The sequence below is a fragment of the Hyaena hyaena genome, unplaced genomic scaffold (assembly GCF_003009895.1).
Source record: "Hyaena hyaena isolate Hyena2069 unplaced genomic scaffold, ASM300989v1 scaffold_312, whole genome shotgun sequence".
NCBI classification, from domain to species: Eukaryota; Metazoa; Chordata; class Mammalia; order Carnivora; family Hyaenidae; genus Hyaena; species Hyaena hyaena.
In genome coordinates this window covers 898,773-910,462 of record NW_024080943.1, presented here as the reverse complement: position 1 = coordinate 910,462, position 11,690 = coordinate 898,773, and the positions used below count along the sequence as shown (strand labels likewise).

At 53.0% G+C, this 11,690-nt stretch overlaps 1 protein-coding gene across 4 annotated transcripts in view; it reads right to left on the bottom strand.

Moving 5' to 3' along the window:
* The window catches only part of TOX2 (TOX high mobility group box family member 2), a 286,505-nt gene continuing 274,815 nt past the window's right edge, over positions 1–11,690 (bottom strand). For all 4 annotated transcript variants that reach the window (XM_039248522.1, XM_039248525.1, XM_039248523.1 and 1 more), the window contains 6 exons: positions 7,941–8,180; positions 5,225–5,452; positions 4,721–4,801; positions 3,652–4,047; positions 2,844–2,974; positions 1–284 (listed from right to left, as the gene is read on the bottom strand). In XM_039248522.1, coding sequence (XP_039104453.1) covers positions 248–284; positions 2,844–2,974; positions 3,652–4,047; positions 4,721–4,801; positions 5,225–5,452; positions 7,941–8,180 — 1,113 coding nt within the window. In that variant the 3' untranslated portion in view covers positions 1–247. The remainder of the gene's footprint in view (positions 285–2,843; positions 2,975–3,651; positions 4,048–4,720; positions 4,802–5,224; positions 5,453–7,940; positions 8,181–11,690) is intronic.

Below are 11,690 nucleotides of genomic sequence, written 5' to 3'. Positions count from 1 at the left end.
GCAGGGCGAGGAGTGGGGTCCACGGTAACCCTGGAGCAAGCAGGTCGGGGGCAGAAGGTTCCTGCAGGTTCTTTGGGCGGGTGGCACGGCTGCGGGCTGCCTCTGCAGAGTCTGATGTGAAGAGGAGGAAGAGACGCTGCTCTCTTCCCGGTCACCCTGCTTCCTGCCCAGGCTTCCCTGCTGTGGGCCCTTCAGGCTCGGAGCGGCGCCCCTCCAGCCAGCCTCAGGGAGGAGAAGGGAGGCGAGATTAGGTGAGGTAGAGCGATTTATCCCTGGGGAGCAGGCTGGGGAGAGAGGAGAGGCTGTCAGAACTGGGGAGCCCAGCCAGGTGCCCTCTGGCCCCCGGGGCCACCTTTGCCCTCACCCTGGATGCACTGCCCCTCTGGAGACGAATGGTCTGTCCCTGATGGGCCACCAGGCAGAACAAAACTCCCCTCCTGGGACCCTGCTGGGGACCATGAGGTCCTCAGTGCTGGGGAAAAGCGCCTGCCCTTCAGAGAAGGTGCTCCAACACCACCCGGCTCTCAGGTCCCTGTGTAGTCGGTTTCCATTTGTAAATTCCACACGGAATCCAAGGAGGGCAGGCAGGTGCCTTCTGTGTTTTTAAAATAGGACGCTCAGGGAGTGTGGGGGGCTCAGTCGGTTAAGCATCCGACTTCAGCTCAGGTCATGATCTCACGGTTCATGGGTTCAAGCCTGCTGACAGCTCAGAGCCTGGAGCCTGCTTCCGATTCCTTCCCTCCCTGTCTCCTTCCCTCCCTGCCCCTCCCCCGCTCACACTCTGTGTCTCTCTGTCTCTCAAAAATCAATAAACATTAAAAATTAGAAAAAAATAGGACACCCATCTGCAAGAGCAGGGGACCTTGAGGGCATTATGCCAAGTGACATAAGCCCGAGAAAGATGAGAAAGACCAGTATCAGATGATCTCACTTACATGTCGAATCTAAACAAACCCCAAACCACGCTGATAGATACAGAGAGCAGACTGCTGGTGCCAGACGGGGATGGGCAAAATGGGTGAAGGGTCAAACGGCATATCGATAAACTTCTGCTCAGAGGTTGAATATGTCTTGGGGATGCCATGTACGGCAGGGGCCTCAGTTACTAATACTGTATTTTTGTCAATTTGTACGCTTGAAAGCTGCTAACAGTAGATCTGAAAAGTTCTCCAGACGAGAAGAGGATCTGTAACTCTGACGGCACCTAGACTCTCTGGTGATCATCTCCCAGGAGGCCAAGTCCACGTTCATCACCGTGTTGTACGCCTGAAACTAACAGCCAGTTCTCCCTCCACTTAAAACACAAGTAAAACAGGGCACACCTGCCGTCTGCCCGCCGCACTAGGGGGAAGCTCGGACACGTTCCCTAATGTCCATGACAGAGCCCCCAGCCCCACACTCTGACTCTCGGGAAGGGAGCCCGCGGGGCGGGGGGGGGGTCTGCACCTGCCTGGGTGGGTGCCGGGAATTCCCACTGAGCAGAGTGTGCCCACCCACCCAGGCACACTCTGTGGCCGGGCACTGGCCGTCAGCAGCGGGGCACCTGCCCTGTCTGCTCCCCCCCTGGCGGGCTTGGCTGGGTGAGGGACAGAAAGGCCAACGGCCACGCTTAGGGACAGCTGGAGCCCAGCAGAGAGCCCTCCTGTCCACCAAACATGACCGTCCAGACTTCCAGGTGTGGGGCTGTTGCAGGGACCACATACCCTGGGTGTGGCCACAAGGTTAGTTCTTTTCTTTTTTTTTTAAATTTCTGAGAGAGAGAGAGAGACAGTGTGCGCAGGGGAGGGCCAGAGAGAGAGGGAGACACGGAATCTGAAGCAGGTTCCAGGCTCTGAGCTGTCAGCACAGAGCCCGACGCGGGGCTCGAACCCACGAACCATGAGATCATGACCTGAGCTGAAGTCAGACGCTTCACCGACTGAGCCCCCCCAGGTGCCTCCACAAGGTTAGTTCTTGCCAGAGGGTGGCAGCCAGGGCTGGCGGGTAAAGGCACAGGGTGCCCTCTGCACCCCAGTTCCCTCTTCCAAAATTAAAGGTCACTGTCTCTTGGAGCAGGAAGACCTTCTAGAGGAAGGGCAGTTAGCGTGGCGCTCACAGGCTAAGAGGCTGCGAGTGCAGGGCGTGAGAGGAGGTTGGGGGACGAGGGCCACATGAGGACCAGGGAGGAGCCAAGTGACCAGTGGGGGGGGGGTAGCGCGTCAGAGGGGGTGCTGGGCTGCAGCGGGTGGTGGGGGTACCAGGAAGGCTACTTGGCCCTTCTGGCTCGTGCCTCCCCCAGACCCCCTCCCCTGCCCTCCTCAGAGAACTGCTGGGGGGGAGGGGGGGTGAGAGCTGCCTTCCCCGGGGCCACACTCCCAGGGGCATCCCAGAGCCAATGGCTGACAGACACGGGCACAAAACGCCCTAGGCTCAGAGCAGGACAAGTCTGTAGTCTGTAGTGTCATCTGTGCCCCGAGCGGAAGCGGGTCTGTGGCTGAGCCCCCTCAGCTCCTTCCTGGGACCTGTCCTGCCCCCTCCCTTCCCTTCTCCTGCAAGCTCTCCCTTGACACCATCAGGGCACCCAAATCAGGCTCTGCTTCCAGGGAACCTGACTGAGGACAGATGCGCCACCTGTGAGTGTCACACGGCTGCACCCAGGAGACAATCAGGCCGGAAGTGGGGAGGAAGACTACGGCTGGCCCTGTGTCCGGAACGGCCCTGGCGTCAGACCAGCGCTGTCCTTCTGGGGTCTTGCTTCGTTCTGCGTCTTCTCGTGAAGACTGCGGGTACCCATGGGCACTCTCACGGGCCCCTCCCGTCCCCTGGCAGCCGGGGCTGCGGCGCGGCCCGGGGTGAGGACCCACCTGCACGTGCTGACGCCACACTCGGCGCTGGGGTAGCTGCTGTCCCAGTCTCCGCTGCTGCTCGGGGGATTGGACGGGCCGGGTGAGCGGGATCCGGAACCGCTGGGGAACTCGGAGATGTGAGGGAAGTCCTGCCCGGGGAGAGCAGGCGGGTGAGCAAAGGAGAGGAAACGGGGTGCATGTCTCTGGCAGCGAGTGGGGGGGATGGGAGCTCTATGTGCCTGGGGGCATTCACGGAGACGCCCCTCTGGCCTCCACAGAACCTCCACTCTGCCTCTCTGCCTGGTGGAGCACCTTCTGGAAAATTCAACCCTTCTCTTAGCTGCATCAGAGGGTGAAGGACTCTGCTTTTGAGGCCTTTCCTTTTCTGGCCTTGGTTTCCCAGTCTGTAAAATGGAGTTATTGTGCTGAGCCACACAAGTCTCGTAAGAGTGTCTATGGAACCATGAGGGGGGTCAGACTTTGAAGGCACTGGGGAGAGTCAGTGACTGGGGCTGATATGGCAGCGGCTGCATGGCCCTCAGCCCCCCGAGAGCCAGAGAGCAGAAATGAACAGAGGAGAAGAGAAGGGGGGCCTGGGATATCCTAAGAATCTGAAGCGTCTGTCTCGGGACTTGTCAATCGTTCACTGCAGCTGGTATATCTCAGGGAAGGTATACTAGACCCATTTCATAGATGTGATGACTGAGGCTCAGAGAGAGGCAGGGAGTCTAGGCTGGTGAGGGGCAGGGCCAGGAGCTGAAATCCCAAGCTGCCTCCCTTCCCCACAGGGGTCCCGCAGGGCATGTTCCTACCGGGCCCTCCTTACCTGTGGCCCTGGAGGTGAGGGGCTCATAGCCAGCTGCACCTGCAGTGCCATGGGAGTGGGCAGGACAGGAGCCTGGGGGGCCGGAGACATGCTAACAGGCGGACTGAGGAGGGCACCCTGGGCGTGCGGCGGCAGTGGCAGCTGCTGGTGCAGTGGGGGGCTGAGAGGGAAGGAGGGGGGTGGTGGCGGGGACGCGCTGAGGCCAGGCAGCAGTGACTTGGAGCCCAGTGTCCGGGCAAGGCTGGCAGGGGAGGCCCCGCTGCGGAAGGCCTGCAGGTCCGATGGTGTCAGGAAGGAGGCCAGGCCCGGCATGGCATAAATGGGCTGCTTGGGTGGCAGCATTTTGGCCGGCGGGTTTGCCTGAGTGCCCTTGGTCTCGCCCTGCTCCGGGGAGCTCTGCAAGAAGACAGACACCAATGACTCTGGAGAAGATGGATAAGCCAGAACGTGGGCCGTGAGACCAGCTGGGTCTGCAGCCCACTGCCATGGCCCCTGGCTGGCTCTCCGGCCCCTTGGCGGGGAGCTGTGGGCTAACCAGAGGAAGTGCTGGGTCCTCAGTGCACTTGGCTGCGACCCTCCAACCACCTCCTGCATTAATCCCTGGGGTTCCCTGCCCATGAGGCTTGTGCCCCGCAGCCTGGCCCATGAAGCCAGTGTCACCCAGCTGGGCCACCCTCTATGTATGCTCCGCTACGGCCTCTATGCCTTTGCAGGTGCTGTCCCCTCAACTTGGAACACCCCCCCCGCAACTTGACCCTTTACGGCCTAACCCCCCTGCCATGTCCTCTATGATAGCTTCCAGACGACGCCTCTACACTCATCATGTCAGACAAGTCGCCTAACCTGACTGAATGCTGGGTTCTCGTTGGAAGAATTAAATGTAACGGATGCACGCAAGTGCCCAGCGTAAGCGCAGCACACAGTAGGTGCACCGGAGAAGTGACCACATTGGTCTTATCCATCCTCTCCAGAATCTATAGCGTTGACCTTTCCCGTGGGCCTCGGTTCTTGTTCTAATCCTTGGGTGGTGCCACCTTTATCAGGGCCGGGCCCATGGTCAGGGTGTTACCTTGGATACAAGGCTGGCCCTGTAGGCTGCCAGAGCCTTCAGATATTCCTTCTTTGCTGCTTCGGTCTTCCTCTTGTAGGCCTGAAAGAGCCAAGACATGGGCAACTAGGGAGAGCTCCGGCGGTCAGCCCGGGGTCCCATAGCTCGTGCCTGGAATCTGCCTAGGAGCTGGGTCTGCTCCCTCTCTGCCCCGGATGCCCTCAGTGGTGGGAGAGGAAGCTCTGGCCCGGACTCCAGACTCGCACAGTTGGAGGGACAAGGCGGATCGAGATGCTTAGTCTTGTTTTACAGATAAGGAAGGCAAAATCCAGAATGGTTAAGTCACTAGTGACTGCCGCTGGCAAACAGCAGAACTGGAATAGCTTCCCAGCTTACAGATGGGCAGACTGAGTCCAGGAAAGACCTCTGTAGGAGCGTCTTCCTGGTTTCAGACATTCCAAGTCTGTCACTGGCTCCAGGGCCACAATGCCTCGGGGGATGGTCCCAAAAGGGACAGAGACTCACCTGCTTCTGCTCCTCTCCCAAGCTGTCCCACATAGAGGCCACGATTTTGGACACATCCCCAAAGGTGGCACTGGGGTTCTGTCCCTTGATGGCGGCCTGAGTGTCTCTGAAGAAGAGAGCATAGGCCGACACAGGCTTCTGAGGCTCGTTGGGGTCCTTCTTCTTCTTCTTCTTTGGGTTCTTGGTCTTTTTTCCCGGGTCAGCGGAGGGCCTCTTCTCTCCGGATGCCTGTGCAGGTGAGAGGGGTCAGAAACACAGAGAAGCCAGGGGCATCCCGTCATAGGCTGCCCAGCCCAGCCTGAGGCAGAGGGGACCTTCCACCGCCCCCCACCACCTCCCTGTCCGATTCCGTGCACGCGTGGGCAACGGTGGGCTGGCCGCCACCCTGGGCTTGAACACGTGGTCGTGCTCCCCGCTCTCTAGGTGAGGGAGGCAACAGGCGGACACACAGCCTGGGTAGGCGCTAGGAGCCCCGCGGTCTGTGTTTAACTCATTAATGAAAATCAGCAAGGTGGCAAAGTTGATTGAAAGAAATATGAGCGAAACTCTGCCCTTCGGGGTAATGAAACTATCGCTTTTGGGGGCTTTTAATCTTTTCTACGGGGCAGAAGTCATTTGCATCTCTACAGGGAAAAATTAATTTGCCTTGTAATCAGACAAAAATTGTTTACATCTCTACCACTTCTTTCCCAAGTTCACCTCTAACTTCACAGAGTGTAAAATCCCCTGATCGATCACTTCTCCCAGGGGAGGGGGTAGTTGTGCGGACAATGCTGTGGTATGCCACTGAAAGAGCGTGCAATGTTGTTCAGGGCCCAATTTCCAAGTTATATATATTTTTTTCTTTTTTCAAAATTTTTAATGTTTATGTTTTGAGAGAGAGAGAGAGAGACAGAGCACAAGCAAGGGAGAGGCAGAGAGAGAGAGGGAGACACGGATTCTGAAGCAGGCTCCAGGCTCTGAGCTGTCAGCACAGAGCCCAACGCGGGGTTCAAACCCACAAACCATGAGATCATGACATGAGCCGAAGTTGGAGGCTTAACCAACTGAGGCACCCAGGTGCCCCTATATATATTTTTCTTAACAGCTCTCCTTTCTTGTGATCATAAATCATCCCCAAAGATGATCCTTAATCACAAAAGATCAGTGTCCCCCACCAATTTTCAGGTGTGCAACTTGGGGCAGGGGGCAGAGTCCCCTGGGGCCCTTGTGAAATGGCTGGATGGAAACAGGGTTATGTGACTCGCTGGGTGTGGCCTCACTCTAGACACCTGGCGTTCGGGAGCTATCGGACTCCAGGACTCCAATCCCATGGGTGTCGGACTTAGGCCTTGCGATGGGAACAGAATAGGGATGCTCACCTCAGACCTCAGCAGGTTGTTAATAGGACCCCTCAGGCCACGCAGGAGGGACCAGGAACTTTGGCCAAAGGCCCTGGATCCTGCAGTGAGGACTGTCACTCTGCACCAAGCAGATGAAGGCGACACTGGGGACTGATAGGGAAACTGCAGGCCACTGGACAAAATTCAGGCCTCCGTGGCTGAGGGATGGCGAGGGACAGTTGGAGCAGCGCGGGCTGTGTTCCTGCCTCTCTGCCACTGGCCGCCCCCGATGCCCCTGGTGCACCCAGGTGGCCAAGAGCATATACACTGGAGCCAGACTGTAACCACCTCGGGGTGAATCCTGCTTGGGTGACGCTGGATAAGTTACATAACCTCTCTGGGCCTCAGTTTTCCCATTGGCCAACTGGAGATGATGGTGGCGCCTATCGCGCAGGACTGTCGTGAGGATTACGTGGATTAATACTTGTTATGTGCTTAGAACAGTGTCTGGGCCCAAGTGTCTGTTCAATAAAATAATAATAATAATAATAATAATAATAATAACAACTGCTCCTGCCTGGCCTATGGCAGAGACCAAGTTATCCTGAGGATGAAGCTGGACCAGCTCCAGAGCGGTCAGGGTCTCTGTTAGAGGGCACGGGACCACGGGTCCCGCCCCAGGCGTCTGCGGGGCCACCGTGTGGAAAGGGGTGAGAGGACCTTAGGAAGAAGGAAGGGAGGCGGGAGTTGTGGGATCAAGTTTAGATTCTGCCACGGGCTCACTGGGAGACTCCCAGCCACCGCTTCCATCCCTGGCCTTTCCGGGCCTCTCTTTTCGGCCCCGGGAAAACAAGATGCTTTCCAATAGCCAGGGAGATGTGTCAGTGCAAAGAAAGGGCAGCGTGGACAGCTGGTGACCTGTCCCCCCCGAACTGTTCTCTAGAGGCAGGACCATTCGTGACTCCAGGGATGTTGGGGGAGGGCGTGTCCCCAGTGGCTGGGGTGGTGGCGTTCGTTTTTAGCGCCCCATCCTGTGGTCAGCGCAGCCCAGAGATGCCTTCTGCTGGACCACACATTTTTGTTAGAATATTTTCTCCAAAAACGCCAGCGTGGCCCTAAGATGTGACCCTGAGGATCTTGTCAAGGCCGCTCGGCAAATTTAGCAGTTGAAGCCTGAAATCCCAAATTCCAGCCACGCCATCTCCACTGCCCAGGCGGTCCAGCCAGCGGGCCCTGTTCTACCTGCTGATTCTCCTCCTCTGTGTCTTCTGGCAAAGGGTCCAGTTAGACCCTTCTCGTCTTGCCTAGAGGTAGGGGACTCCAGTTTCCATGCAGGGCCCACCCACCTGCTAACAGGACGGCATCTTCAGGCTCTGCGTCTCCACCCTCCCTACCTTGAAATGTGCTTCTGATTCCTCCTCCTGAGTTGAACTGGAGGGAGATGGCGTCGCTGACTTGCTCCCTGGGGGTGACGGGGAGCTGTGGGCGATGCCACTCCGGATGCCCATCTGAGAGATGAGCTGGGACTGGCTGAGGGCACTCATGTGGCTGGCCAGCATCGCCGGGCGGCCCAGCAGGGGCCCTGGCCGGCCCGAGTCGTAGGCAGCAACCTCCGAGTGGACCATCTCCTGGATCTAAGAGAAGAGGACAGGGCACTGTGAGTTAGGGAGGACCTGCCTGCCACCATCACACCTGCACGGTGGGACTCAGAGCAGCGCCATGCAGCTGAGAAGGGTGGGGGGCTCCACTCCGAGCTGGGCTTCCACGGGCTCTGGCGGGGGCTGGGGCTGAGATTCGGTGCGCCCAGGGGCAGCCTACAGCTCCCTGACAGTTTGCTTTCTGTTGACATTGACCCCGGACAGACAATCAGCAGGTCAGCCCTTGCCAGAGAGCTCAGGCCCGCAGCGAATTGATCATTTTATGATACCGAGTCTTCCCTCCTGGGACACGGTGTGTCTCTTCATTTACTCACTAGGCGGCGCTACAGCAAAGAGCACAGGCACTGGAGGCTGACTGTTTTGAATCCCAGTTCAGCCACTTGTAAGCTGGGTGACCTTGGCCAAGTTATTTAACCTCTCTGTGCTTCAGTTACTTCATCCAAAAAATGCAGATGATAATTAAAACTACCTTCTAGAGCTGGGTAGGACAAAATGTGCCTGGCACTTAGTAAGCCATATATTATGTATAAGGGTTTGTTAAATACACAGAATAAATAAACCCCTTAATAAAGCTTTGTAGTTTTCTTCCTCTAAGTCAGTAATTTTCTTATCAAATCTTCCCTTTGATACTCCTAACTGGTTATTTTTGGAATATAAGAAAGCTCCTGATTTTTATATACAGGCATTTCTCATACGAAATACATCTGTAGAACGGTGTGTTCTTTTCACCTAAATATTTTATGTATATACACACACACATGCACACAGTTGAGTGAGGCATAACAATTTACATATACTTATGATTATTTTTATTTCTTCTTATTTTTTAAGTAATCTCTACACACAATGTGGGGCCTGAACCCACAACCCTGAGATCAACCCTCCACTGACTGAGCCAGCCAGGCGCCCCTGTTTTTATTTCCTTTGCATCTGTGGTTATTTTCCTTTTGTAATTTCTGACATCCCATGTTATCTTCGTTAGGCAAGTTCATGGATTTCCCATTTTATTATGTGGGAGATTTTTTCTCCTCAAAAGAATCAAATTTCTTTTTTTCTAATTTAAAAAAATTTTTTTTAATTTAATGTTTATTTTTGAGAGAGAGAGAGAGAGAGAGAGAAAGCATGAGTTGGGGAGGGGCAGAGGGAGAGAGAGGGAGACACAGAATCTGAAGCAGGCTCCAGGCTCTGAGCTGTCAGCACAGAGCCCGATGTTGGTTTTTATTGGAAAAATAAAACTGTCAATTATGTCTTCATTATGGATTGAATGTTTTTAATGAGATTTTTAAAAAGTTTATTTATTTGTTTTGAGAGAGAGGCAGAAAGAGAGGGAGGGAGAATCCCAAGCGGGCTCTGCACTGTCATCGGAGAGCCCAATGCGGGGCTCGAACTCACAAACCACGAGATTGTTCCCAGAGCTGAAACCAAGAGTTGAATACTTAGCTGACTGAGCCACCCAGGTGCCCCATTAACATTATTATTATAAAGTGCCTCCTTTTGCCTTGATTTCAGTGGAATCTAACTGGAACATCACCATCTTTGCCTTGATGTGTGTTTCTTTGGTTTCGTCTGGTGTCTCCTCAGTTCTGAGGAATTTTCTTTTTCAGTGTCTCCTCATTTCCATTCTTTGGGGGGTTATCTTTGGTAAATGCTGGCATTTGTGTTATGTGCTTTTTGAAATACTAATTTTTATAATATTTTCCATGGTTATTTTAGTTTCCATATTTTCTTCAGTTAATTCTGGTAAGTTATATACATATATATTTCAACTGTCTACTCCGTCCACAGTTTAACACTAACAGCATATAACTGGGATAAAGTTATCATATTTTTAACCTACTCTATAGTTTTTGTAGTTCAATCCCCATTCCCAATTATACTGTGAATGCATGTTGCTTTTTAAAAAATTTCCTCTGTAAGAGTTTATATGTTTTAACTACCTACCCAAAGAACCAGTTCTTATATTTAAAAAAAAATCAATTTGACAAGTTTTTTGATTATTAAATTTTGCTTTCTTCTCTATTACTATTGACCTCTGGTATCATAAGTTGCATTTTATGTAGCTTTTCAAATTAAATAATTTTTTTACTTTTACATTTTTCTTTTTTTGATTATTTATTTGAGAGAGAGAGCACAAACAGGAGAGAGGCAGAGAGAGAGACTGAGAGAGAGAGAGAGAGAGCAAATCCTGAGCAGACCCCGCCCGTGCTGTTTGCACAGAGCCCGACACTGGGCTCAAACTCATGAGCCATGACATCATGACTTGAGGTGAAATCCAGAGTCGGATGCTTAACCAGCTGAGCCACCCAGAAGCCTCTCAGATTTTCTTTTCTAATAACGTTACTATCTAGGGCAGAGGTCCGGACAGCAACCATTTGCCGAGGAATCTGGCAATGTCCAGAGACACCTCTGGCTTTCACAACTGGGGTGTGTGTGTGTGTGTGTGTGTGTGTGTGTGTATGGAGTGGGTTCTATTAGCATCTAGCAGGTAGAGGTCAGGGATAATGCTAAATGTCCTACAATGTGTAGAATGCCCCCTCCACACACTGCCCCCAAAGAATTACATACCCCAAAATGTAGTGCTGAAGTTGAGAACCCCTGCTCTATAACTATGATTTTTCCCCATGATGAGCATTTTAACTGTATATCACATAAACGTTTTTAAAAGTAGTCTATGCTGTGTGTGTGTGGCGGGGGAATGCGCCTGGGTGACTCAGTTGGTTAAGTGTTTGGCTTTGGCTTAGGTCATGATCTCACAGTTTGTGGGTTTAGGCCCCACGTTGGGCTCTGTGTTGACAGCTTAGAGCCTCTAGTCTGTTTCGGATTCTGTGTCTCCCTCTCTCTCTGCCCCTCCTCCATTCACTCTCTGTCTCTATCTCTGTCTCTCTCTCAAAAATAAATATTAAAAAAATTTTTTTTTACTTCTATGGGGCACCTGGGTGGCTCAGTCGGTTGGACATCCAAATCTTGATTTCAGCTCAAGTCATGATCCTGGGATCGTGGGATCCAGCCCCCGATGCTGGGCACCGCGCGGAGTATGGAGCCTGCTTGAGACTCTCTCTCTCACTGCCCCTACCCCCACCTCAAATAAAAAAGTATGTATTCTATAAATTAAGGGTTTTTTTTTTTTACCCTAAGTTATTTGGAGAAGAGTTTTCATATAATGTATTCTTTTGCTATTATGGTCAGAAAACATGACTCCTAGAATTTTATCTTTCTGGTATTGGGTTTTCATTATGGCTTAGGATATGATCAGTTTTTGTAAAATGTTCATGTGCATCTGGAATCGTGTTTATGCTCCAATATACACATTTTCTATGTGTCTATTCAATCAACTGTTTTGACTACTCTAGCTGTGAGATTTCAAGAAAAATGAGTTGAAGCAGCTCCCACAGCTACTGTGTTCCTTTCAGTTTCTCTATGGAATTTAAACAGGTTTCTTCATATCTACTGACGTGATGCTATTCATTCCCATAAATGTTGCAGAAG